Source organism: Temnothorax longispinosus, chromosome 4, assembly GCF_030848805.1.
Source record: "Temnothorax longispinosus isolate EJ_2023e chromosome 4, Tlon_JGU_v1, whole genome shotgun sequence".
NCBI lineage: Eukaryota > Metazoa > Arthropoda > Insecta > Hymenoptera > Formicidae > Temnothorax > Temnothorax longispinosus.
This window is the reverse complement of record NC_092361.1, coordinates 3,381,588-3,408,777: the sequence shown is the minus strand read 5'-3', so window position 1 is coordinate 3,408,777 and position 27,190 is coordinate 3,381,588. Positions and strand designations below refer to the sequence as shown.

Genomic DNA, 27,190 nt, shown 5'->3' with positions numbered 1-27,190 from the left:
AAAGTGCTGTAAATTCCGCGTTTCGCATGTTGTTACTGACGCCAGCTGTTATCGCCGCGTTATTGATACAAACGTGATGAAGTACACGTACGCTGCGTTTCCTCGGTTTTTTGTACGACACGCCCATTTTACATTTCAGAAGGCAATACGGACGCGTCCGGTGTATTTCGCCGCGATGCGGACAGACGTGTCAGGAATGCCGTTCGATCGGCGTAGTAGATTCCACTTCGACGAAATAAACGCGATTGAATGAAAAAGTTTGCATAGATAAAATGTAGATTAGATAAAACGTCGTGCGGATTGCGACATCGTGGGAAGTACCCGCTTTCCTATATCGGGTATCTACGTTCTCGACGTAAATTCTTTGATATAATTTTTTTCACATCGGGAAAGGTCAGGAAAGTCCGGCGGATCGCGCCGACATAACCGACACGCAATCTCGCTCGGCTACTCGGTCACGCACTGATTTCAACGGCTCGCATTTATCGGGGGCAGGACACGCACGGTGATAACGCACATTTACTTTTTTTCGTAATAATCATGTGTCAACGTCGCGCTGAAAAATGCGCGTTCGTCGGCTCCGTTTATTATCCTCGCGTTCGTTCACGCCGCCGCCGCCGGGTGGAGGGCACGACCAGGTCGTATGCAACAAATGACGTCATTCTCCACGCATGGCATCGCGCATCGATTAATTAATTTCCACCACGTGTTTACCTTAATTACGCGTGGCTAGACGCGATGCCGCACGCGCCTGTGGTTTCCGTTGATTAATGACACACCGTTAGCACGACATTTTTGTGTGCATGCTATTCTTCTGCATTCTCCACAATACTGCATATGTCTCTTAACTCTCGACCGGCGACCGGGCTCGAATGTTTCGCATTCTGCCCATTAACTCGTGGAAAACAATTTACGGAAAAATTCAGCTTATTTTAACAGGAAAACAGTAATATTCATGATACTTCGTTGCAATGACATATTCTCAAAATAAATTCTAAAGAATATAAATATTAGAAAAATGTTCCATTATTTTAGAAAATGTGTGAAAATTATAGATAATGTATTTTTAATTAACTTAATTACACATGTAAAAAGAGATTCTTGTTAGTATTTCCAGTTCGTTCAGCTACGTGTAAACTTGATTCTCATTCGTAGCGAGAAATGTATTATTTCGCAATCCTGCCAAGCCCTAAAATTCGATCGGGATAGGGGTGAACAACCCTCGTTCGGAAGCGACCATCGTGGTTTGAAAAGCATGCCGGACCTTGCCCAACCGATCTCTCGTAGAAGCGCCAGACAAGGGAGAATATGAGTGAAGAGAGAAACGCCGAGTATGATTGTCGTTGCGTGTCATTTGAAACGCGGGGATGGGTTTCATCCCAGTAACGTGCATAGTGAACGCATCCCGTCGAAGCCCCGCGTCTGACCGTTACAAGCCCGTAACTACGTTTAATTTAATTACCGAGTGTTCATAAAGGCTCCACTTAACACAGTATTCACGTTTCACAGTAAAGACGTTTCTTTCACGTCCGCTTGCATCACGCGGCTAACCACATTCATCTTTTTCTACTTTGTCTTGCACGATATTTAAATAGCAATTTTTCTATTCTCGTCTACAAACACGCTTGGGAAAGGCAATGAAAAGAATAAAATGAATAACGGTTCTTTTAAAATCGGAGTAATTTCAGTAGTTAGGAAATTATTTGACATTTAATATTTAAAAATTTGGTTAAATTAAATGTAAAAATGTATAATTGAAATTTTGTCTCCGAAAGTCTGAATTGACGTTCGCTCAATTAGCAACTAAATACAGGGAATTCAATGGCATCCTGGGATTACATTTAAACGATCCGATTGTCCTAGGTTTGTGACATATTCGCACAGCACTAATTCCGGGATAAACCGGATGTAACTCTCATCCATACTGATAAACGACACATTTCGTGTGAGCGCGGCTTAACAAATAATTCGGCTAAAGTCGATGTTCGTTGTGTTGTCCAGGCAACGTACCCGAGCACGGTCGATGCCTCTTCTGTTATCATCCGGTCTCTGTTTCTCTCATCTCCTCTTTCTCTCTGTCTCTCGTTCATCTCTTTCCACCTTTCTACCTACTGTCCAGCCCTTTCTCTCATCCCCCATTATTCCCGTTCACCTAGCCGATATTTGCAGGCGTGGCACCGTTAGTTAATTGAGAATCGTATTCCTTCAAGTCAATAAAAATAGAAGTTATCAAAATTATTGTTGGTCTACTGCGATTTCACGTTTTAAAAGAATGGCCATTTTCTCTTAAATCGTTGCCTTATTAATTCAGATAGAAATTTTTTTTAGCAAATTATACAAATTATTCGATAAATGAGATGATCATTAAGTCACGAAATCTCTATTGGAAATAAAATGGTACGTATCGCACTAAAGTGAAATGGTATGTATCGTCTATTGCAAATGTCAAGCATTTCTTCACGGAATGATTTACGTTGTAAATGAGTAATAAGTTCAAGCCGTACGGACAGTTCCTGCCTTCCGCATTCATTAGCATTAGTTAACGTGAAAGCTGCCGGCCAACACGTGCATAACTAATTACTGTTATCGTTCATCTTTTTCCGTCAAGGTCGCTTGAATCCATGAATAATTACAAGCGCGAAAACCGCGCGAGAGTCTTTCCATAACAGAGAACTGTAATCTCTTTGCGGGAATCGAATAATGATAAAAAAAACACACCAATATAAAACACATCACAAAAACTTATATATAGTCAATCCTAGCGAATTAATATAATATAATATAAAATTATTTACCGTCGATGAGACTGCATCGCAAAAATCAATCGCGATGTCGTCGCGTAACGAGCAGAAATGCAATCCACGTGGATAATTCGACGATTAACGACAGACAGGACGGACTACGGTCATTCATTAACGGCAGCAGACAGACAGGCGGTGCATTAGCGATCGCGTGGAACACGTTATATTGTTATCATGCTGTCTCTCTCTTTCTCTTTCCGACTCATCCTTTTCTTTCCCGCGCGCCGCGCGATCAGGAGCTATCGATCGGCGAGAGCGGCCGCATCCCCTCACTTCGCATCGTCGAGCAACGTACGCGACTCGTTTCATCAGGGTCGACCTTACGCAAGGAATGACGCAGTTGCCGCGAGGGAAAAAAAAATATTCTCCCTTCTCGTCTATTGAGACTTTGGACAACATCCGACTTTCAACTCGGGTATGTACTTTCTAGCCTAGATTATCGCCAACCTCCCACCTTCGTCGCGCGTCTCGTCCCGTTCCCCCTCGTCCAGCTGCTGCCTACTACGCTCGCTCCACGTGGCGCAGGCGTGGGTTTGTTGTCTCTCCGTCGCGCTCGCCCTCGGAGCACTCGGATCGCGGCGACACACTCCGTTTCTCTCGCGCGCGCAGACGGACTTTCCGCGCCCAGCCTCCCTCTCGCCCTCTTCGCGCCGCGCGACGCCGACTCCGTCACCGTCGGCGACCGAAGCGGTCGGTGCCGAGCCGACGGCCCCGCGCGCGCTGCATTTATTGAACCGATTTCGTTCTCCGTCGCGGCGCGCGTCCTCCCAACGCTTATCCTCGCTTCTCGCGTTCCCGCTCGCCATTTGTCATCCCTTCCTTCGTATGCTCGTCTCGCGCGCCTCCAGCCTCCACCCCGTCCCTTTAACCTTCTTCTCGAGAGCTTTCTCCCGTCCGTTCGTCCTCCTATCCGTCGACGTCCCCGTTCGTTCCCGTATATTTGGAGCGTTTCGGCGAGTCATCGTCGCCACGTACGACACGCACGGCGTTACCCATAGCTATATTAAATATAGCCCGCCGTATCCTGATACGGCGGGCACACGTGACACGCGAAGAGCAGCGTCTTTACGCTCACGACCGACGCGACGTTCCGATGCAATCTGAATTTATTTTCTGAAATAGATTTCGCGCGAATTGCGACTTAATCTCATTCCTTTTCGCTATACATAAAGACGAAGCATCTTGAATAAATTCATCTGTGTGCGTTACTTATGAATTAATTGTTCAAATGTGCCTTTACAGACTCCAATTCATTTATCTGCCTAATTAATATCTGTTTGTGCTTTGTTTTTGCAAAGTATGTGTATTAACTTGTTCAGATCTTAATCAGGACCCACCGAAGAAGCGCTATTAAAAATTCAGGGAAAATTTTTGTGAATATCAATGAATCGGAAGAGAATAAAAATATCGACTGTTACAATCGGATCCGATGTATCTAAATGAATCTTCAAATCTGGATAACAATAAAGCATGAAATTAATTATGTATTATAAGCCAACCGTCCAAATATTGGCAGTCACGCAAACTTCTATAAACCCCAGCCGGTCTTTAATAACCTAACAGAACTTTGAACTAAACGGGCCTCGCGCATATACATGGACCGAAGTTCTGTATTTGGAAATTGATCCTCGCGCAGTGTAATTATACATAGTCGCGTAAATACGTCTCCTCTTACGGTCATCGCGGCGGTGGATGGTAGTGGTGGTCGTGCACGATGACCAGGATCGATCGTTCGTCCCGGGAACTAGCATCCATGACGTCACTCTACGTCACCAGTCCCGAGAGGAATGTGAAGGCGGGAGCGTGAATCGGTGCAAACGCGTCGTTTTCCGCTTTTTTCCCCGCAAAGCATTGCGCGGATGCGGTTGGTAGCGAAATCAGAGCTATTCGAGAACGTTTGATGCGACAGAATGACGCGGCGTTTATTTGCATTTATTCGTGTTTGGATTGCGACGAGAATACCATCCGAATAGCGGACGGAAATACCAGTCCTCTTTTTCTTTTAAGTTTCAAGATTGCCTTAATGTTGACAGTCCGCTCGAAAATACACCGGCCGCGACGCCCCGATTTCCGCTCCGACTCCGCTTCTAGCGCACGCCTGCGCGCCAGGAACATGCATACATATACAAACGACTCACCTGTGTAGACCTTCGTGGTTCCATCATACGGCGGGAAGGGCGACCACGGTCGAGATGGCTCTTTCCCCAGCTGCGCAACGGCCAAGACCTAGGGCACGCTTCGTCGACGGCAAACGTTTATGTACGTTCCTTCTTCTCGTCCCCTTTCGTCTCGCGTTATGCCGCGAACCGTGTCGGCGAACTCGTGAGCACAATTACGCGACGCGACGTCACTCATGCACGAACACCATGCCACCCTCCTCTCTTGATTTTCCATATCTCCCCTTCGCTTCGCCTGGCCGCTCATTGCTTTCAATCGTGCGCGTGTCCCTCGTCTTCGGGTCGAAAGAAACCAAATTCTGAAACAATGAGATTCGTTTATAGCAACTTTGAAACTAATTCCAGATTTCGAGAATTAATTTTTCAATGTAGGACAATTTAGTCCCTTTTCACTTATTTATTTATTTATTTTAATCCATCTGCTTATACAATATGATTCTTTGAAACGTGGAGGGACCTTGGCGCTTTCGCGATGCAGCTGCCTTTGTGTATAATTTTGCGGGAGTTCCTGGAATATATATTCGCGTACTGTACAGTGCGGTTGCGACATAGGTAGATATATTGTCTGCGTATCCCGCCGGATCGTACTAGACGGTTAATTAATCCTGTCTCCTATAGCTCCGCGAAATTATTATTAGACGACGCGAGGGCGATGTAGTGTGATACGAAACGGATTGCGATGCGGCATCGCGCAAAGCGGCTTCGAGAATCGAGGGAAACACACGCGTCGTTTGTCGCCATTGCTCCAAAGACGCGTCGTCGTCGCGCCGATTCCACGAGATTAACGCAATTCAGAAATTAATCAGGACTCGCGGAGGGTTCATTAGCTTGAGGCAATAACGTGCTAAATTACGTGGGAGCAAATTCTATGAAATTCTTGGTTCATTTTCGGAAAGACGCTACAATGCTGACGTATTTCTTTGATTAAGACGAACAGTAATCAAATAGACAAAATAATAAATATAATAATGATAGGCATAATTTATTTGACAATTTAGAATGCATTATTTCAAGTCTACAGCAATTATGATTTACAAACATTAAACGGTAAAAAGAAAAGGAGATATAACGTATACACATTAATTAATTAAACATAGAGGTAATAGTATACGCGATTGATTTATATGTATTGTTATATTATGCAGACTAATGTGTGGAGTAAAAGAAGATGGTGTATTTATTTACCGTATTATTAGAAAGCCTGATTTGTAATCGCACTTTCGAAAATTAAAATTATTCTGTACGGCACTAAATAGAACATAACCATTTCCGAATCGTTATTGCTATTTCGTTGAAAATGTAGTTTACTAAATGCTCGCAAGTCGACTATCTCATTAAAGTTATCCCGCTCCAGAATTATCACAGCTGCGCATAATAAAAGATGTATATACGAGGAAAGAAACGCAGGCCGTTGGGAGGACATTAAATATCGACCGTTTATCGAACACGTTCGCAGCAGCGTTACGCCATTATACGTACATTAAATACACGATTTCGTTGCGGCGCGCCGGCGGCTTGGCCCACGGGGGAATTCGCGCGACATAACAAAGAAGTTTCGCGAGTAGGTAGTAAGCGAGCCGAAGGACTCCGCGGACGCGAGTCGGCGCGAAAACGTCGGTGAAGAAAGAGAGGGACCGCCGAGACCGCGGAGGGTAGTGGCGGATCGTAAAAGGAGGCTGCGAGGGGCGGCGAGGGGAGGAAGGAGAGGAAGTCGCGGATCGGAACGGAGCGAAGGCATAGGCGGCGTGGACTCCGAGAAAAAGCCTGACTCGCGAGGGGGTTGGCGAGGAAACGGGACGGAGACGCGAGGACGATAGACAAGGCCGGATTTAGATGCTTCGTTGCCCGGGGCCCCTCCCTCGAAAACCAGCCCAAGACGAGCGAGAACGCGCGGCGCGAAGATGATACACGAGGCGATACGAAGTGCACGCGACCGATCTCGTTTCAAGTGTGCGGTATCTCGCGATTGGGACTATCGCGATAATAACACCACCGCGACAGTCTTTCGCGAGCGAGTGTCAATTGAGAGTTCCAGAGCGTTAATTAAAATTTTTATCGCAAGTCGAAAATCTTTTTGCTCAAATTATATTAATGAAAGAATGATTCGTCCAAAAATTATCACTCGGTCACATCTCCGATCGATTGAATCGATCACAGAGTAATATCAGTTACATTTATATTGCGTAAACTTGTATTTTTGAACGCATATTCGGTATTCATTATTATAACGGTAGATTTGAAATAAAATTGATTTCTCAACAGAGGCAGGCATGCAAATATATGCGGAAACATTTGAAAGATAAGAAGTCAAATACCATATAACGAGCTTTCGAAGAGTGACTAGCAACAGTGTTGCACCTTTTCTTTTATTCAGCTTTTATTCAAATTATAAACATTTTAAAAACGTTCGTCGAAGGGTTTCGATTAACGCTCATTGTCAGTCGTCATACAAATATATTTAAGACTCGACATTATTATAAAGCTTGATGAAAAGTAACTGGTAATTAAGTTTCTGTACGGCAAACCAATTATTCTACAGACTCGCGTATCGCGTATCTTGAAACGTTTCAATAAGTTTTAAAATTAACTCGGAATCGTACGCGCGGTTGTCCGTTACAATGCAGATTAACTTTAATCTCGATTCAATTTCTTTTTTATCTTTCTTCAATTCTTAAGGCGCCTCTACGTAAGTCACAGTTCGCGAAACGCATGCAAGATACACGCACAGTCTACATATCAATCTAACCTCGCCTTTGGGACAATCAAATATGTCAAATCATACGAGAGTTGCGTCATATACACGTCTTTCGAAAATTCGCGCTCGCGATCCGCGGGGATCTTGCGAAAGGTCTATTTACGAGAAAAGGAAGCGCATATTTCCTTACCTGCGACACAATTGCGTGTCGCAAAATTCCACACCCCTGAAGAAAAGGGACGAAGGCAGGAGTCCGAAGGCGAGCTGGCGAGCCGCGCGCGCGACGGATGCCAATGAGGTGATTCCGGGAAGGGGAGAGATGGTAGCGGGGGAGCCTCCGTTACCGCGCGTGTGTGTATGCACTGTGTGTAGTGTGTGCAAGCGCGAGCTACGGAGGACGAGGGGGCGGGAGAGAGACACGGAGAAAGACGGAGCGCGTCGTGTATACGTATCGGCGGGACGCGCGCGCGCGCGCGCGTTTGAGTGAGGGAGGCCGTACGCGGCGGGAATCGTCCCTCTCCGTAGAGCCCGTAGTACTACGCGGGACGCTACGCGAACGGCACGTTACACCGTTTCCCCAATCCCCATTTCACTCGGAGCGAGAGCGGACGCTGTTGACCGCACGTACGCCCGTCCGTTCGTTCACAGACGCGCGCGCGAGTGTTGTTTCGAGAGAGGAACCGCCGCGGGAGCAGATCGGACTCCGGACACGAAAGCGCGCCATTTCGCGGCGCGTCGTCCAACGGCCGGGTGTGCTTTTCGTCACGCCTCGCCGCTTTCCCGTGTTTACATTTGGCGTCCGCCTGCGCGCGCGCGCGAGCCGTGTCTCGCTTCCCGAGCATTCGAATTTGGGTGGCGGGGACGTTTCGGTAGATTATTACGCGGAAAATTTCACCGTGCGCGGTCGATCGTCGACTCGGAACGGCTCTCGCTGAACGACAACGAAGAACGCGAAGTTCGCTGACGGGGTGGAGGAGGAGGAGGAGGAGGAAGAGGCTGAAGTTGCCGCCTGAAGCGTAAGTGCCGAAGTTGGTCGGCGCGGCGGGCCGGTCCGCCACAGGTCCTCGGCAGTTTTCGGCGCTCGTCGTCTCGGCACTGTCGGCGGCCGACCGAGGACCGAGCCGCGTTACGACGCGGTACGAAAAATCACAAGGGTTAGTTGACCCGGCGCGCCGTCGCGTCACGTACGTTTCTCGCTCTCTCACGACCGCGACGATCCAAGTGCGACTTCGCGTGGGAAATACTACGCACCGCGCGCCGCGACTTGATCGATGCACGTGTGTCGTGTGCGTCGCGTCGTGCCGAACGACGCGAGTGATAAATATCCCCTCCGATTTATCTCCGGGTCTCTCCGCGGTCGGCGGTAGTTTACTCCGATTACTCCGAAAATCCTAACGCTGCGTCGAAATTACCAGTGTGAAAACGTGCGCGTGTATGTGCGCGTGTATGCGTACGTGTGTATGCATGAGAATACCGCTGTGAATGCGATCGGACAGTGCGTGGACGCTACGTGCTCGGAACCACGTGTGACATCGCGTTCTCACGTTCTAACGTTAAATACTCGGCTCGGTGGCGTGCAGCGCGCCGAAAGAGAGGTTAGAGACGTTTTCAGTCGGTTCCACGCGATCGAACGCTTCGAGGAGATTCGAGACGCTCGGCGGCGTACGTCACAACTGGCGTCGAGCAACGTGAAGTTTGCCATCTTGCCGCCGTTTGAATTCGGAGTACGGTAATAATTCGGCGACGCGGACGGCGCGCCGCGGGGCGGCGCGGCGGTCAGAGTGAGAGAGGCGAAGGGGACGAGACGTGTCGCGTCGCGAGATCACTCCAATTCCGCCCGGAGTAAAGTAATCTTAACCCGCGATTTCTCGTCTCGTCGGGCGCGCGCGTCTCTCGAGAGCGCGCGACGAGTTCCGGCCGCGTCGTAAACAACGCCGGTGCAATGACCAGTGCGGGGAGCCGTGAGTCTTCTCTTTTACCAACTGCGTAGTAACGCGTAGTAGAGCGTATGATCCCCTCCCCCCTCCCCCCGAACCGACATTTCGACGTTCAACATTGCGCAATCTTACACGCCGGAGGCGGACCTCGGGGACGGAAAACATCGCACGTACCGCGTCGACCGACTCGGATTTCCTCGAAATTCTCTCGGTATCGCGAAACCGAACGTTCCACCCTCTCCCCCCTCCCCTTTTATCCCGTAATTGACTATCGATTAACCCGACACGCGCCACTCCGGAATTGAAATGTCGTGGACCGTTGACATTAAAGATCGGGTTCAGAGTTTATTTTAAAACCGACCTTTCCTCCTGCCGTGCCCCTTCCTGCGTTATAGCGCAGCGGGAGATGAACGAGTCAAATTTTATTCTCGAGGAGGATAGGATGTACCGCGAGCGCGCGCGCGCGCGCACATCCAATCAAAGTCGTCAGACGGCGGAGGAGAAATCGTAATTGCGACAGCGGGCGACCGTGCGTGACGCAGTATCTTCTTCACTTTTCGTCTTTCGGGGTCTCGCACGAGCGAGCGCTCGATTTCCGGGAATGCTTCGTCAATCGCGCCGTGTGTGGCTCTAGGCACGCGCTCACACGTGCAAGAATGCGCCCCGATTACCTCCTTTATGCGCGTGTCGCGTTCACGGCGTGAGAGAGCACGATGACTTCGTGCTGGCTTTAATTCGCGCGCGTGCATTTCTGGCCCGCATGCCCCTTCCCTCCCCCTCCCCCTCTTTCCCGTACGTTTCGTGTTACGCAGCATTTTTTCAAATTTGCATTCGAGATAACGGTTGAAAGTAATGACGCGTTAAATTTCAAAGCGACGAGACGTGCCTGAAACCTGTAGCGTTTCGACTTACAATTAGAACGCGATCTTTCTTCGTCGAAGGTGAACCGCGCGCGAATTTCGGAGATCCGCGTCTTTCCCTCTCTAACTTTCGCGCCGAATCTATCGATTATTGGCTGGTAATCCGCGGTTTCGCGAAGGCCCAGAAAGGCCGGAGCTGTCGTGAAACGCTCGTTTCGCTCGAGTCGAGCTACGGGGCCGGCAAAAACCGCACGCTTCGTCGACCGATCGGAACGGACTCTCGTTCTCGGAACGCGGGAATTTCTGAGACTCCCCGAGGAAAGGAAAAAAATGCGGCGAGATAACTAAGCGCCGATTTACGGGTGGCCTGTTATTTAATTTCGATCGAAGCCACTCAATATTTCGAGCGTCGTCGTATATCTCGCTGACGCTTAGTCGTATTTGTCTCGTAAAAATTTCATTCAACAGTTTATATCGATTGCCGGATAATTAGCTTTTAATAATCGTGGGGCTTTTAACAATCCTGAGATACGTTATTTTCGGAGCATAATTGCAAAATCGACATTTTCGGCGAACTCTCCCGTCAATCTCGTTTACCTTTTCTCGCTGTCGCTGTTACTCGCGAGCCATGTGCATCGCACGCAGTTTATCGGATCGTAGTTTAATCGATAAAAGCTGAGTTAAGTCTCATCGCGTTATTTGCGACGCAGTAGGTAGTAGTTCCGTTCGCGACTCGCCTACGCCTTGGATTTTTTTTTTAAATCTCTGCGAAAGATCCACCGTCGTTCTCGATCGCCTCGACTCCTCTAAATTCACGTATAAATATTATCTATTAATAGTTAATAACTTTATCTAATCTTCGACTTCTGACATTGAATCAACATTATTATCTAATCAGGTATATAGGAAAAATCTTGGAGCGCAACGTCTTATTTCGTTTCTTCGATCTTACGATTTAGGTTTCAAGTCCAATTCGGGATTGAACGTGGACGCGGTTTCGATTGCAAGTTCCTCGAAAACCGAAACCGATCCTCGATCTTCTCCAATAAGACGTGGACGCATCGCGAGAATGCGCGTAAACGCGCTGGCGCCCTTCGTGAAACGACGCGGATGACAAAAACTTGTAATATCGCGTCGCACTTGGCACGGTGAAGAACACGCGTCCCCATTTTCCGCGAACTCGCGACGTCGGTGTGTACCGAACGCGGGGTGTGTACAACCGTGTGGGGAACTGTGCGTGAATTCTCTGTGTGCGCGCGCGAAACGAAAATCGCGCGACGAGTCGACGACGTTTCGCCGCGGCATATCATCGCCGTCCGGCGCAACATGGATTACCAGCGGCTCCTGCCCAACAACAACAACAACAACAATTATCCCACGCATCACCGTGAGTATCCAAACCATCTCTTGTCCTAACTCACCACGTGGTGTGATTATTTCCGACTCGACACACCCACCGAAGATATCGCGCGTTATCTGATCGCCTTTCCCGAGAGAAAAAAAAATAAAAGAAAAATAACATTCATTATCATCGCTATATTCGTTACGAATTATGAGGAGCCACGTAAGCACGGCTATCGAAAAAAGAACGTTGTCATTACGAAACTCTCTGTCTCTTTCGAGAGTGCAGCTTTATCTTTTATCGTCGTGTTTTTAATCTTAACTAACGCATTATTTTTATTTATCGCGCATCTCTCGATATAGGCGACGTGACTTACGAGAAAAGGAGGGAAAAGAATCCTACGTGCAAACTGCAATGCGTATAGATATACGTTTCGTCTCGCACCGGACAAATGGTGCCGTTCGTGGGCGTCATCGATTGACGCGAACACCTAGCGAGAAGTCGACGATGCGTCGCGACGCTCCGCGCCGTGCCTCTCTCAATTCATTTTTCGCCGTAGGAGGCGTTTGTATACAGACCAATCTCAGATTTTGATGACATTTATTTTTCCCCTTTTTATCTTAACGATATATTGTATTTCTTGCAGAGATTTTTGTATGTGTATGCATTTATTTCTTTTGAGATATACATGTGTAAGTTAGTTACCTACTATATCTTAAATTTGAATCGTGAAGAAGCTTTAATCACGATTTACTCTTATGAAATGAAGAAAGATTGTTTTTCTGAAAGTTAAAACTCTGAAAACCACCCTTGAGAGAGATTATTAATTATCGATAAATGATAAAATTCATTGAGATTGAAATTAATAACTTACCTAACGAAAAAGGGCTTAGAACCGTAACGTGATGTTCGTATCGGCGATAATTATATTTTTCTGTCTGAATTTTTGTATAATTATTCCAACTCAGTGAATTGCGCGTCGATTATTTTTTAAATTAATATATTTAATAAATTCTATGTATTATAAACAATTACAATATAGGCAACTGAGAGCCAAAACGCCGGTAGCAAGGCGACAAATCTAACAGTATTTAAACACTTATATATATAACGAACAAGGATGGTCCAAAGCGAAGGACCGAAAAGTTTGATTGTTCGTTATATATAAGTGTTTAAATACTGTTAGATTTGTCGCCTTGCTACCGGCGTTTTGGCTTTCATTTACCTATATTGTAATTGTTTGTTATTGCGACAGCTTTAACCTTTTATTCTATGTATTATATCTCTTAAATCCCACGCAAATATATAAAGTCAGTAATATACGATAATGTACTGATTTCATATATTTTTTTGTTGCTTTATTAATGTATTTTGACGTTTGTATTTTATGTCATTTTATCCTAATCTATTTTTCGTCGATTTCAAAGTCATCAAAATCTGGGCAGAAAAATCGTAAATAAATAAACTTTCTTTCGACTTTGTGAGATCTACGTCCGTTTAGATTTTTCGTATTTCAAATTCGGAGTATCGAGGCACCACTGTAAGAATTGCTGGCACAGGTGGACCACGATGTTTCGAGAAAAATGTTTTCTCACAGAAAAATTTTTCGCGTTATTTTAGAAAATGATCAATACGTCGATATCGCTCGCTTTAATGATATCGGTTTGACATCTTGTTGAAAAGTAATAGGTTCGTTGGCTATCTTGTGAAGTATATTTATACCCGAAATCAAATTGCTGATCCAAGCTGGAACTAATATCGAGGATTCGAAAATACGAATGATAATCGATTCGTGTTTTGTAAACAGTTTCGACGATATAATAAAAATATATTTTTACCATCGTAATCTAAAACGTACACTTACATTTATATTGAACGCCACCGATAGATTCAATACCCTTTAATTTTATGAGCGCTTTTATCCACGAATTATTTACTCACGCACACTTGATGTTTCAAAACTATGTGGCGTAATTCATTTACAGTTTCGATCTATTACTATTTTAATCGAATTTATTATTATTATCTTTTGAAACTATTCGTATAACGAAAGTTTGACTCTATTTTTTTATCCATTCGTGTCTGTCATTTTTATCCCTGTTATCGACTTGCTTATTTCTTGTTCTGCATTACTTCCGTAAACATATATTTAAACATATAAGTTTAAACATTTTCTCAAAACAATGTTGTGAACGGGTCGAATAATCAACCGTACTTCTATCTAGCGAGAATAGTCATGTCTTGCGAGTATCAATTTATTTTCAATATTTCCACGTGATAAAAAACACACAGCCGTTTCAGGAATCAACGGGACATTTGATTGCGACCCCGAGATTCCATTGGCGTTACATGATCACGATTTGTTTTCTGCACACGGTATATTTTTTTCCCGTCCGAGTTTTCGATCGGTCCGGGTAGCATCGCGTGGACGCTGGATCTCGGTTTCGAGAAAGGGTGGAAGGAGAAAGAAAGGACAGATCGGTCGTTGCGTAAAAAGCTCCTTGTGATATATTCCATGGTGGTCCTTGAGCTGGCTTTCGCAACGATGGGATCTCCGATTGTAATGTTTAAAATGTCTTTTTAATGGGGACCGGTGCGTCCTTGGCTAACGGCCGGTTTGTCGCGTTTCTGCGTAGAGTGCGATTCAAATTTCGCGTAAGGAATCGTGATTGCGTCGACCATCGATCGATGTTTTCGTGTTCATCGAATTCCCCTCAAATGCGAGAGATTGTCGCGCGCAAATTTTGCGGTTATATACTTAAATCTCCGGCTAGGATAGACCACGTGAATTTCCCCGCAAGTCGTTCCTCGCACTTGGAATTTCAATGTTTTGTATTATTATCATTTAATTCTCAGAGTAAAAAATCCAATTATTTTTCTGATTAAAACGATTTATGTTAAATTTCTTTTGAATCTGTTGGAATTAGAATTTGGGAAACATAAAAAAAAGTTTTTATGATTATTAAAGACTAAATAAAATTAATGAATTACTACTGAAAGAAATTAATATTTAATTTTAGTGTATCACGAAATTAGTGGATAAATTTTTGGTTAGCAACTTATGTATACAAAAATTTTAAAAAGAGAAAAATATAGGTTTCTTTCAGTTTCTTTAAAATTCTCCTTCGTTTCTAATGGAGTAATCTTCCACTTGTGTTCTTTAAAAATCTACTTTTTTTTCGGCCGCTTGTGGCGTTAATTTCGACAAAAGAAAATCACATTTGCGAAAGACATTTGCTACGAGTCTCATTACGAACTGGCTTTCTAAGTTCGTTAATGCGAGCAGGAGTAATGCGCGATCGAAGTTTTCACGTAATACGTCCTTGAGGAACGTGAAACTCGTTTGTCAATGTGCAAGACAGAAGGGTTGATAGATTAGCGGTGGAGAACAGTGAGCGGTTGCTCAGCTTGTTGCTGAAAAGTTGTTTCATCTGTCAAATTGCATCATTCCGATCACAATACCGGGGATAATAAGATCCATTTTGGCAAATTGGAGATTTAGTTTTCGGTAAAGCAGGCTTCGTAATACTTTGAAACGCTCGAAAACGCAATTTGCGCAGAGCCCTCGAATGTCTCGTGGACCGACTTGTCTCCGGAAGTCGACAATGGCACGGTTCGTAAAGCGATGAGGATGAAGACCATCGCGGCCTGAACGAATCGCTTCTTTTTTTTTTACCCGGGACGGACAGTGATTTTGGCGTACGGCCAGTCGTCCTTGTTCGTTGCCAGAGGAGTATCGGTCGGCGACTTTGTTTTTTTTAGGGAGTGATTGTAAAAGCCCGTCGCATCCCCGGGATTAAATTGACTCTGCCTCGTAAATCCCTTACTCGATTATCAGACAACTACGTGATGCTGATGTAATTTTCGGTCGGCTGGCGCTTCTCCTCTCCTTAAATCCTCATTCTCGAAGGCTCTCTGAACGATCAATAATCACTGTCAATGTCCTGATGCGAAGATGGCTATAGCTTGCAGTACTTTCTTGCCGTGAAATGCAAAAGTTGGCACGTTGGATGTCGACGAGGCATTTGCATACGGTTCCGCTTCTTTTTTTTTCTCTCTGTCGAGCAATATCGATGAGACGACGGGCGGGTTAATGAGCAACGTCAATGGGTCAAACGAGCGAAATAACGAGCGATACGAACCGATGTGAGGCACGCATTTCACAATGATCTCGGCGCAGCGATGGTATAGAAAGGAAGGGAGAAAGAGATATTGCAGTCTGCGATCGGTTGGCAATGATATCGGGTTATGGCTCGTGATTACACCTCTCGGACCGGACCATCGCCCTTTATTTATGCAAGCCCGCGAGACGCACGGCTAAGTTATGTAGTGCCGGATATCTTTATAATATTCCACCGTGAAAAAGTAACAACTCACAATCAGTCTCACGGAAACCAACTTTGTCTCACAATTACGTGATCTTTTCCTTCAAGGTTATCGCTTTTCTAGAAATTCGGGCATACCGAAGCAATTCGTTTTTCACGGAGAGATTAGATATCAATTGGGGGATTTCTTGATATTTCTCAATTTAATATTAAGTTAGAATATTCTGATTTTTGAGATTCTCTATACAAGTATTTTTCTTTGCTAATTATAAATTGATAAATAAAATGATTTTTATATTTATAAGGATCTGAGAAACTTTAGGGGTTTTTCGAAAACATCTCCGACATGCCACGATCTCTTTAAAAATTGTATCTTTCGCACGAGTCATAGTTTGTATTTTTGCGGTCAGGATTCATTTCCAGCATTATGAAAGAAATCAGTATTATACTAGAAAGAATAGGACATTTTTTAAAACTTTCTAAAGTTTCTCCTTGTTTTTATTCAGAACAAGAGAAATATTTCGAGAAATTTTACAGATCATATATTTCGTGTTAATTACATGTGTTTTTGTGTAAGGATATTAGAAAGTGGATCGAAATTCATTGCACGCTAATTTCGTAATACAAGATTATTATTAAACGGTAACAAATTATGTGTAGCAAATTAGCTATCAAATTCCGGTAATCACGTTGAAGAATTTTTAGAATGCACGAAAACTGAACGAAATGTTAAATATCGGATAAATGTTAAATATTAATTGTTTGTCGTGGATATTTGTCTCCACAATCGGATGTTTACCGTCCGTAGACGTTATACCATTTCTTGCTGTTCCACATCGGAGGAAGCGGGAACGCTGCAAATTTTACACGGGCCGCGTGTGTGCAAAGAGCGTGAATCGGGGCGGCCGCCAAAACACGTTCGAGCTCGACCTAGTCAGCTCGGCCTGCCTTGGTTCTTATCGATCCACCTTGCATAGGCCGTCTCCTCTCTTCCGAAATATTTGCTCCACCGCGATAACGGCGAGATGGACATTGGAGTTACAGCTCGTCGAGTTCGGGCTGCAGTCTCTCGATGCACGGTTCGAGTCGCTCATTTAAACTTCGTCAATGTATCTTGGTTTAGTGATTAGGATCTCGAATTTTTAGGGAGACAAACTTCTTTAGTTTGTCATACGATTGTCATCTGTGACATATGGAAATTATTATTGTGCAAAAATATAAAGAAGACCTAAATAAGAACTGTTTTGCAGCAGAAATAGGTATGTATAGCGTACGGCGGATATACGATAATCATCGTTTGTTATATGTGCAATGTATATTGCCATTTTTCGTATTCTTCCATGACAATGTGTCTTATTGTTCTCTTATCCACTTTCATGAATTTGTTCTATAAAGATAAGATGGTTTACATTCTCGTTTATCGCGATAACAATAATGTTACGGTGATCCACGGTCGCTGTCTTTTCAACGCGCGCGCGGTTTGGTCGAGTCCCTCCTTCGATTGTTAAAGTCTCTTTCAGGCAGACAAAATCACGCGATAAACGATAAATGACTGAGATAGGCACGAGAGACAAGTTTCTCCCCATTATTACCGGTTATTTTTCTCGGCGCGACTACGCACGTTCCGGCTTGTGCCTATGGAACGACCCGGTTTCGTCATCCTGACAGGTAGATGCCCGCATATCGCATAACTCTTACGAACGTGGCTGGAACTGCTGGAAGAAATGTCGTGGGCAGGATGCTGAAGCGTCTTTACGATATTCGCAAAATAACGCGTTATCGCTGAGTGACAACGATGATTAGGAATAATCCCTATTGTCTGGCGCGAACATTTGGAAATATGACAATCGAGACTTGAAGAAAACGCGAAGAGAGAATAATTCTTGCAATTTACGCCCGCAAATGACTTTTACCGACGAAATTGTTCCACTTTGATAAGATGTGAGAAATGTAGTAAAAATTGCTTGTTGCTCGAGCATAGGTATATTTGCGTTTCATATAGCTATCCAATGTAAATCTCAAAATCTGAAACATTCTATCGAGAATCATATCGAAAACATTTTTTTAAGATTCTACATAATAAAATTAGAAGTTAAGAAACAGGTTGACTAAACGTATTATTGTTTGATGAAATACGTATTAAATTAATTTAAGTTTTTTAACTATTTATGAATAACGTTTTAGTTATCAAAATATTATGTCTAAAAAAGAAATGTACTGAAGGATGACAAAAATACATCGCGCGAATACATTAATGTTTTCTGTACTCTATGTCCGTTTCTCGAAATCAGATATAAAAATCCAAGGTTGTGGTTGTGGATACGGATATGTGACAATCGACAGATTGTTGCAAGGAGCAGAAAATGGTAGAATGGGATAATACATAACATGTCAGTAGGTAAAGAGTAGGCCAAGGTTGTGATCGCGCTTGTGAAACTTGCGAATTGCATCATTATACAATACAAAAATTGCATATGTACGCTTTACACGACTTCCTAGTGCATTTTTAGAATTTCGACATAATTAAATACAGTTCTGGCTTTGCTCCAAAGAATTTGAGAGTATTTAATAAGTCTCTTAAAAAGAGTTCAACGTAAATAAGTATACAAAAATATGGGAGAATTATTTCATGTTTTTGTTATACGAAAATTTATCATTTTTCTATTTCAATCAGAATCGATTTGAATTCTAATTTTCGATTTTTGAAGCAGAACTCTTAAGAAAATGCCAAATTACCGACGAAAATTTTTATTCGCAGAATTTTAAAACACTCAACCAATAATTGAAAAATTGCCGGAACCTTTATATATTTTTTAAATCCATTTATGTGTTGAGAATTTATTAGAACTTTTAGAGACCAAATTATTTCAAAGATTGGCGACAAATTTTTTATTTTATTGCTAAGCGTTAAGAATTCTTTGAATCTTCGAGATAGAATTAGTTATACGATTATTTTGAAAACGTAACTTTATAATGATTTTTATATGTTTTCTCGGAATTAGGAAGAAAATATTTTTTTTCCTAATAAAGAGTGCCTGAGATCCTCATCTCAATGACAGTTTTTTTATCGTTAGTAGATACGTTGCTTGAAAACGAGAAGTAAATAAATTTATTATAGTGGTCAAGAATCAAAATAGATTATTACAATAAATAAAGAGAAAATTATTTTACTAATAATCGGTATATATATATATTTTACTTCAGTAAAAATTATCATTAAAACAGTAGCAGGTGCTAACGCAGATTCATTCATGTTATGCAGAATATAATGTTGCACAGAGGCAACTGCAATAGCGGCGCTCAACATTACGCGCTTTGCGCATTTACGTACCGCATACCGAGCGATTGCGGGTTAATTAATTGCCGCAATAAACGGTCAACGTGGCCCGCTAATTCGAGAGCATGCCCTCGCACTCGGTGTTATCGTTCCACTGATTAGGCTTACTCTTGGCGTTCTCGTAGCTCATGACAGAGATTCCTTCCGCGATTGCACGTTCGCAAAATTACATGATATAAAACTATTTTTTAATTATTTTTATTATTATTAACCTGCATCCATTGAAAATATAATTATTGGTTTCAATTATGGTTTCGAAAATAAACCTTTATAAAATTATGATTTCATGTAAACATTACAAATATTATAAAGAGAAAAGTTTCGATTAGACATAAATCTGTCTAGAAATTTATAAGTGCAAAAGTTTATTAATTGCCAATTGGCTATGCAGCAACATTTATTTTATGAAAAGTTCGGTTTTAATTCATTTATTTAGTTTAACGAAAATGTTGACTTGACAAAAGTCAGAGGGTTCTTTAAAATGGGAAAGCACACGCAGTTGCAACACGAGTGAATGCGTTAGCACCGTTATCAGCGATAATTTAGAAATCTCAAAGTACTTTGTCAAAGGAATTTTACATTTCTTATCATCTTGCGATAATACGGTGGAATGTCTTATTTTATCTTGGATTTTGAGCAGTCTTAGTGAAATTTGCAATTGCAGTCGGTTTCTCCAACGAATGTCCATACAAAACAGTGCTCAATAAATTTCTTGCTTCATATTACAGACGATAAAATTGTTTCTATTTAAAATTTTATAAAAATTATTTCTTGGTATGTTCTCTTGATTTTCTTTTAGTTTATTTATTCACTTTTTTAAAATATAACGATTACAGTGGAGATTTTAATTTACGAAGGTCAGGAAAAGAAATTTTGTTAGTCATATGAGAGAGGCGAGAAATTTTCGACTTTTATTCGTACAAGATTTCGCTCAACATCGATTACTTAGATCTACTGTTGCTTTTCCCTCCATCTTGTGCTATTCTTCTGCAGCTATTGATTGATCGTTCGTGGAAACGATCGCTAATTCACATACACACACACACACACACACACACACACACACACACACACACATTCATGGCGAGCGAATTAGACGGATATGTCGAGTATCGACACCGCTTGGCATAGTGTACACGTGGACTCTCGTTGCTGTTGCGTCGTCGCGACTCCGGATACGGGATAGACGAACGATTTATTAAAGCGCTATTCATCTCTACAAGGTATCTTTGTGACATGGCGGCGATGACTTTTGCGTGTTCGAGCTAGCCGGAGAATCCTTCGATTAGGTTGCAAACGCGTATCAAATGGACGAATAGAAAGGGCGAAAATAAATTTGCGAAGTAGGGATTCTATGTATAAATACTATAGAAAGAAAGATTCTGAAAAAAGCTAATCGAAGATCTTTAAATTAATCGTTAATTTTAAGTGAATGTTAATTATGTTAAATCATTGAAATAAAATTTGTAATTTCGTAACATTTTCTGCATTTGTGTGTTTGTGAAATTAAGTAGTTCTATGGTTCTATATTAAATTAATTTTTTGCAGAAAACTTTAAAGAAAAATGTAAATAATTATGACATTTAGTAACATTTAACAGCCTATAGTGGTTCATTTTTTATTTGCACATTAAGTACATTAAATTTATTTTTTTGTTTGACCGTCATATATTAACTTACAATTTTCAACTTTTTATTAGAAAGGTTAATAAAATTTTTCTTCAAAACTAACAGATTCTGTTTATAATATTTTTATTGAAATAATATTTGATAAAAGTTTCTACTTATTTATTAATTAAAATTTTCCATTTATTGATTTATCTACAAATAAAACATACGAAATTGTAATATAGTAGAAAAGTTAATAATATAGTGAGCTAAATGGAATTTTTCTTGTATAACAATCTTTCTTTTTAATCTTTCTTTCTAACGTAAATCGATTTGCAAATTATTACAATATGGATCACGAATAGTTAGAGTGAATTAAAGGATTGAAATAGATATACATAGATGCATCACTGCAATATCGGTATCCCTGCTTCGAGATACTCGATCGCCCAACGGTTTATATTAAAAATTTGACTCGCATGGTTTGTAAAGATGCCTCTGGTCTCCGTCTGACTGGCGATTTCTCGGATTAGCGATATATATTTTTGCTTCTCTTCGTTAAGCGCTCTTTGAAATAACTCTCCTGCGACTTTACGTGGTTTGATATATTACCGCCATTCTAAAGAAAAGAAAAGAGAAGGCGACGCGACGACGAGCGCCGGGAAAATTGCGCGCGACCTCCGCGAGGCTTAAATATCCGTGTTGCAACGGCTCACATATAAAACGCGACTCACGCACTAAGTACGCACGACGCGTTTTCAATGTCGCGGCACACGTGTATTACTCATCTACCTTATCCCTGCGTCTCGATATTCCGACGTACAGTTATTGCTAATCGACGGAAAATTCGCCCGAGAGCCGTTGCGATTTCACAGCACGTCACATTTTGTCCTTAATGTTTGAACACTTTACTTTTCTTCCTTTTGTATCTCTTGAGACGAGAGGGGGCCACGTTCACTCATCGATAATGTAGTGGCCCCATCTCGACCATGTAGAGATTCCTATGAAGCCCAAGTTGTAAAATAGACTTTTAGTACACAGCGGGCTCGCTCTTACGCCTCTTTGCAGTATATTTATATATGGTAGATTTAGCGTTAACGGACTGATATTCTGTGCGATTTTTTTTTACTTGTGTAGTCCTTTTCCCTTTTATTTGTCAGTCGCGACGTGTTGTACCAATCTCTCTCTAGCATCTCTTTGGGCCCTTACAGATTGGTTCCCGAAGATGTGCTCCTGCCTCGACGGCAGCTCGACGCTGCCGAGTAATCGAGCCGCAAGCTACGAACGGCTTGGTTCCGATCTCACGATCTTCGAACTCAACAGCACGATACGAAGGAATCGAAGAAGTGATCAAGATTTGATCGATAGCGAAAGACAAGTATGTACTAAAGTATCTTATGCTTAAATGCTTAAGTTTTACACTTTCTCGATTATACATATAGTCAGAAAAATCGAGGAGATAGATATAGATTAGTATATAAATTTTCATATTGTGTTTAATTTGTATACCTAAATTAAATTTATATTTATGTATAATATTATGATAAAAAATAAAAAGAAATATTTCAACTCATAAATAGGACAAAATAATTAAAGTATTATTTATAATTAACAGTTAATGCAATTTTTCTCATATACGCTATACCTTTATGAAATAAAAGTTTGTCATTGATTTATTAATTAATGCAAATTTATTTGATTACAAAATATATATAATATAAGTTATATAAGGCAAATATTTATAATTTATTTATGCATAGAGATAAATAAATTGAAAGAGGCTTATAAAAGAGAAGATTGCGAATTAATTTAATTCGATAAATTAATTCCATTGGATTGTAATTCAATTCATTTGTATATTTAATGTCTTTTTAATGTTTGTTTAATTAGGAAGAATTGCGGTTTTACAACAATGATCATTCTTTTACAACCATGGTCGTAGAGAGAAATCTGCGAACGATCGATCTCTGCGAGTTGCTCAAAGTCAAGAGGAACACAATCGGCGCAGCCTGGTCGATAATCGAGACGTGGCCGAAACTGGGAATTGGTATGTAACATCATAAATATGACAATAAATCATATCGCAATTATGATTTACATATTGCGTTATATTTTCTATGCATCGCGCATCGTCGCGATTACTTCAAACGAGTTTATGCATTCCTTCAGATTTCTCGGGAATGTGGTTAACGATCAGTCAATAAGCAAGTCTTATGCACTTCTTTATCTTCATGATGCGAGTAGCGAGTAGCGTTGTGTCATTGACCATATTTTTAAAGTAAGCGCCAAAGTTTGCGATTGCCCTGTTTTAAGTGATTAATCGCTAGGATGTTATTTACGGAATTGTTTTTCAATGTCTTTAAAAAAATATATGAATATTCTGTACGCTTAATTATATGTATGATTTTATATTTATATCACACTGGAATGCATGCCCATACAATTCAAAGATATAGAAATATAATAAATGTATACCCAAACATAATGGAATTCACATTAAACGGTTCATTCGATATCCGAATTGTTATCAGGTTTAACGATAACGTAGTTGGAGACAAATATTATGTTTGAATAGAGAAGTACGCAGAATCGGTAGATATTTTTGAAGTATTTTGTGATTATTGCGTATTAAGAGATACGCTTAAGAGCTGTTTGGGAACTCGGTAATAAATAATTTATTTATAAAAATAATCGGTGCGCGTGTAAAAGGCGGATAATTCGTTAAAAGTTCGAGGCGTGCCAGGCCAAGGCGAAGTGACGCAATGAGCCTCTAATGCATCGGGAAAACTTCAGTCGTCTAAATTTTCTCTACGGCATTGACTCGGAACGAGATCGGAAATAACGTGTGCATGGTGAGAGGAAAAGGGAGAAGGGAGGAAAGGGGTTGGAGAGGCCGTAAAGACGGCACAGAGCTCTATAATGCAGCCGAGAATCAATAGCGGGCGAAACCTCCAGGAGCTTGGTGCAGGTCAGAGACGCGACTCGCGGCTGTGTCTCCGTACGAAATGTTTGTTTAGTTCCGGGCGAAATGTCATGCTATTTCTAGACTAATGTGTTTTCCATGGAATTGTTTTACAAATTAATCACATGACGAGACGATCTGTACTAATTGTAGCCATAAAACTCGTTTTATTAGAATTTATAAAAATAAGTTTAAAAATTAATTTTGCTATAAAAAGGGCTAAATATTTTAAGATCGGTAACATTATGAAAGATTAAGCTATTTATTATTATTTATGATGCAATAGGTACAAAAAATATTCTTTTGAAATATCAATAAGAGTACTCAAATATTATTCTATTTTTTTGAATATATTGGTGTGTTGATAATAGCAACATAGCAATATATTTGGATGATAATGATAAATTGGATGAATTTTTTTTTGTTACAGAGCGCACATTAGAAGACCACGAAGATATTCTCGCTGTTCATAGGGAATTGGAAATGTTCGCTTCCCAATACGAGAGGAGGTTCTACTTTAGCCAGGACTTCCTGAAATACGAAGTGTTTATCAAACCTATGGTAAGTGAAAAAAATAGAGAATTTAGTCATCTTGCTGAAAAAAAGCTGCTTCTCTAATTATTCATTTTTAAAGAAAACGTCAAAATCTTCAGAAAATAATAAAGTTATTGCGTTCTTCGTTACTTTTTACTACAGCGAATGGTAAATTCTGTTCAATCTAAGCGCGTTAACTTACCGACTGACTGAACTTACCAGCCAGGTTGCAGTTGCAGCATACATTTGAATATAAGTATAACGATGAGGTACTGTTTAAGATTGCCGACTCTAGGTAAATTTTCTCACCCTCGGTATTACCGACCAACCATTGATTATTCGATATAATTAAATATATTTATATTTGCTATATTAATTTTGCTTTTAATTTTATTTTGTACGTATAAATGCTCATATCGATAGTACATTATATTTGTACGTAACTACAATTTATATTTTCTGGATTTGAAACGTCGGCAATATTAGGCATCTTGAATTATCCCCAGATTTTGGCTCGAGACTCGATAGTCAAGAATTATTAATATATATAATATATTAATATAATATGTTAATTCGGTCGACATTTTTTAATACCTTGTCGGTATCTATGTGAACGTCGTCGGTATCTATGAGAATGGTGTCGGTATCTATGTGAATGTTGTCGGTATGAGAATATTCCGCGAAATTTCCGGCAGATCTCTCGTTTACCGGCGAATCGTGTAGTTCTATGCAAAGAAAGATGTAGAGAGAGATGTTAAGGTGGCAGGAGAGACGCTTTTCCGATACCGGGAGCGGCGATGGGGTCTCAAGGATTCGGTAGTATTGATTGGAACATTCGTGTCCTGGGATTTTACAGGATTGAGCACGTAGCTCCGTTTTAAACTTAATACATCGAGATTGCGTAGGGAATGTAAATGATGACTAAACTAAAAGTTGAATGAAATTTTGCAGCTATCATTTTATTGAATCTTGTTAGAAAATGTTAATTTTGTGATATATAAAGAGATGCCGATCCATCAGTTTCAAAGATAGTTAGACTAATTAATATATTCGAACGGATATCAATTAGCAGTTTAGAAATTCAATCAGCTATAGGAGTTCATAAATCTTGTAGTCTCGCCGATGATTGGCCAATTAAAGGATAACGAGCGTAGAAACTTGGGAAATTGAACGTCGTAATCGACACTCTTCGGGGAAATCTTGAGACGTTTTCCTTCTCTTGTAACCGGGAGGGAGGCACTCTTTGCGCGTGAGTGTGCGAAGTATGAATGTTTGTGTTCCGTCCATTGAAATCTTTAAAAAGATTCTTAAGTAATACGTGCGTGTCTACCACTCCTCGTCGAAATACTTGAAGCACGAGAGATATTTATATTTTCTCGTTCCCGAAATATATTTTAGATCCAACTTTGCATCACTTTTTTCTCCGAGTCACTCTGGTTAATTTTAGAAACGATCCGAAATTCGGTTTCCTTCGTTTTCATATATAAAAAACGACAGTATGTAGACGTCTCTTTAATTTTTTTTGCAGCAATTTTTTCCCGCGGACATGATCACGTTTCCCAGCGGGGAAGAAAGGGGCGCATTCACCGATGCCGAGAGCGCGCTAAGGGTGAGTACACGTGTGATTTCCTGATGCCGATGTGATCGTCACGAATGAAAACAGTGCTATAGCTGAGACGGCAAATGCATACGTTGCTCATGCTCACGTTGCAGAATTACCTGTTACGGGAGGACAGTGAGTGCCCGTACGTATTCAGCATGGTGTGGATGCGAAATGTGAGTTCGAACGGTTGGAAGAAGATGTACATGCTGCTCCAAGGCCGGAAACTCTACACAACGAAGAAGGTGAGTCCTTTTATCTCACGAGAACACCACGGATTGTATTCTCGTATTATCAATCCCCGATTCTTATTTCATATTTAATTCGACGTATGCGGTTTTGAATATGATACGAGTATACCTATACATATCGACAAGTTTCCTTGACGGAGCTATACGATTCTTTTCTTACCAAACATAGCTCCGAATATGAATTATGAGCTTTAAACGTTCCGCGGCGAAAGAATTACTCAGCGTTGTTAGCCACTCAATTCAAGCGCATTATCTACCATTTTGTGGCTACGGGTCTGACGTCTTAAAATACGAGAAGACGTCGTTACATAAAGAAATACTACTTCTCAATGTTAATAAGCGAACACATATTCAGCTTACGATGATTAATACGTTAACATGAAGTGACGGTGAGTTTCTCTTCTTTCCTACGCTCGATTATCTTTATGCGATCGCAGTAGAAAATGCAATCTCGCGACGGAGATCGGGTTCTTACTGACTCATCGTCGGTGAAACGTTCTTTAAAGACCAAGTAAGCGATTCCTAGACGATAAACGATCGTCAGGCTCTCTACGTGCATCGGCGCGCGTAGTTCTCGCAGGTGTTAACACTTTTCTCAAGGACTTTGCGGTGCCGTCCGTTATGGATGAGTCACGACACATCGCTGGCAATTTATTTGTAAGTCATTAAGAGACATTAACATGTAACAGCTGGGACACTTTCGTAGCAAAAGGTATGACAACACGAAAGACAACGCTGCAATCTTTTTTACGACTGAAGTAA

General features: G+C 41.5%; 1 protein-coding gene across 10 annotated transcripts in view; it reads left to right on the top strand.

Annotated features, from left to right (window-relative positions):
• Positions 1-27,190, top strand: part of LOC139811377 (growth factor receptor-bound protein 14) — a 250,329-nt gene that overhangs the window by 58,783 nt on the left and 164,356 nt on the right. For 4 of the 10 annotated variants that reach the window (XM_071775649.1, XM_071775650.1, XM_071775657.1 and 1 more), the window contains exons 3-7: positions 22,293-22,459; positions 22,972-23,128; positions 24,474-24,604; positions 26,106-26,186; positions 26,291-26,422. In XM_071775649.1, coding sequence (XP_071631750.1) covers positions 22,293-22,459; positions 22,972-23,128; positions 24,474-24,604; positions 26,106-26,186; positions 26,291-26,422 — 668 coding nt within the window. Of the gene's footprint in view, positions 1-7,257; positions 11,858-22,271; positions 22,460-22,971; positions 23,129-24,473; positions 24,605-26,105; positions 26,187-26,290; positions 26,423-27,190 lie in introns of those variants that run through there. The other 6 variants (XM_071775654.1, XM_071775655.1, XM_071775653.1 and 3 more) reach the window with 6 other exon arrangements.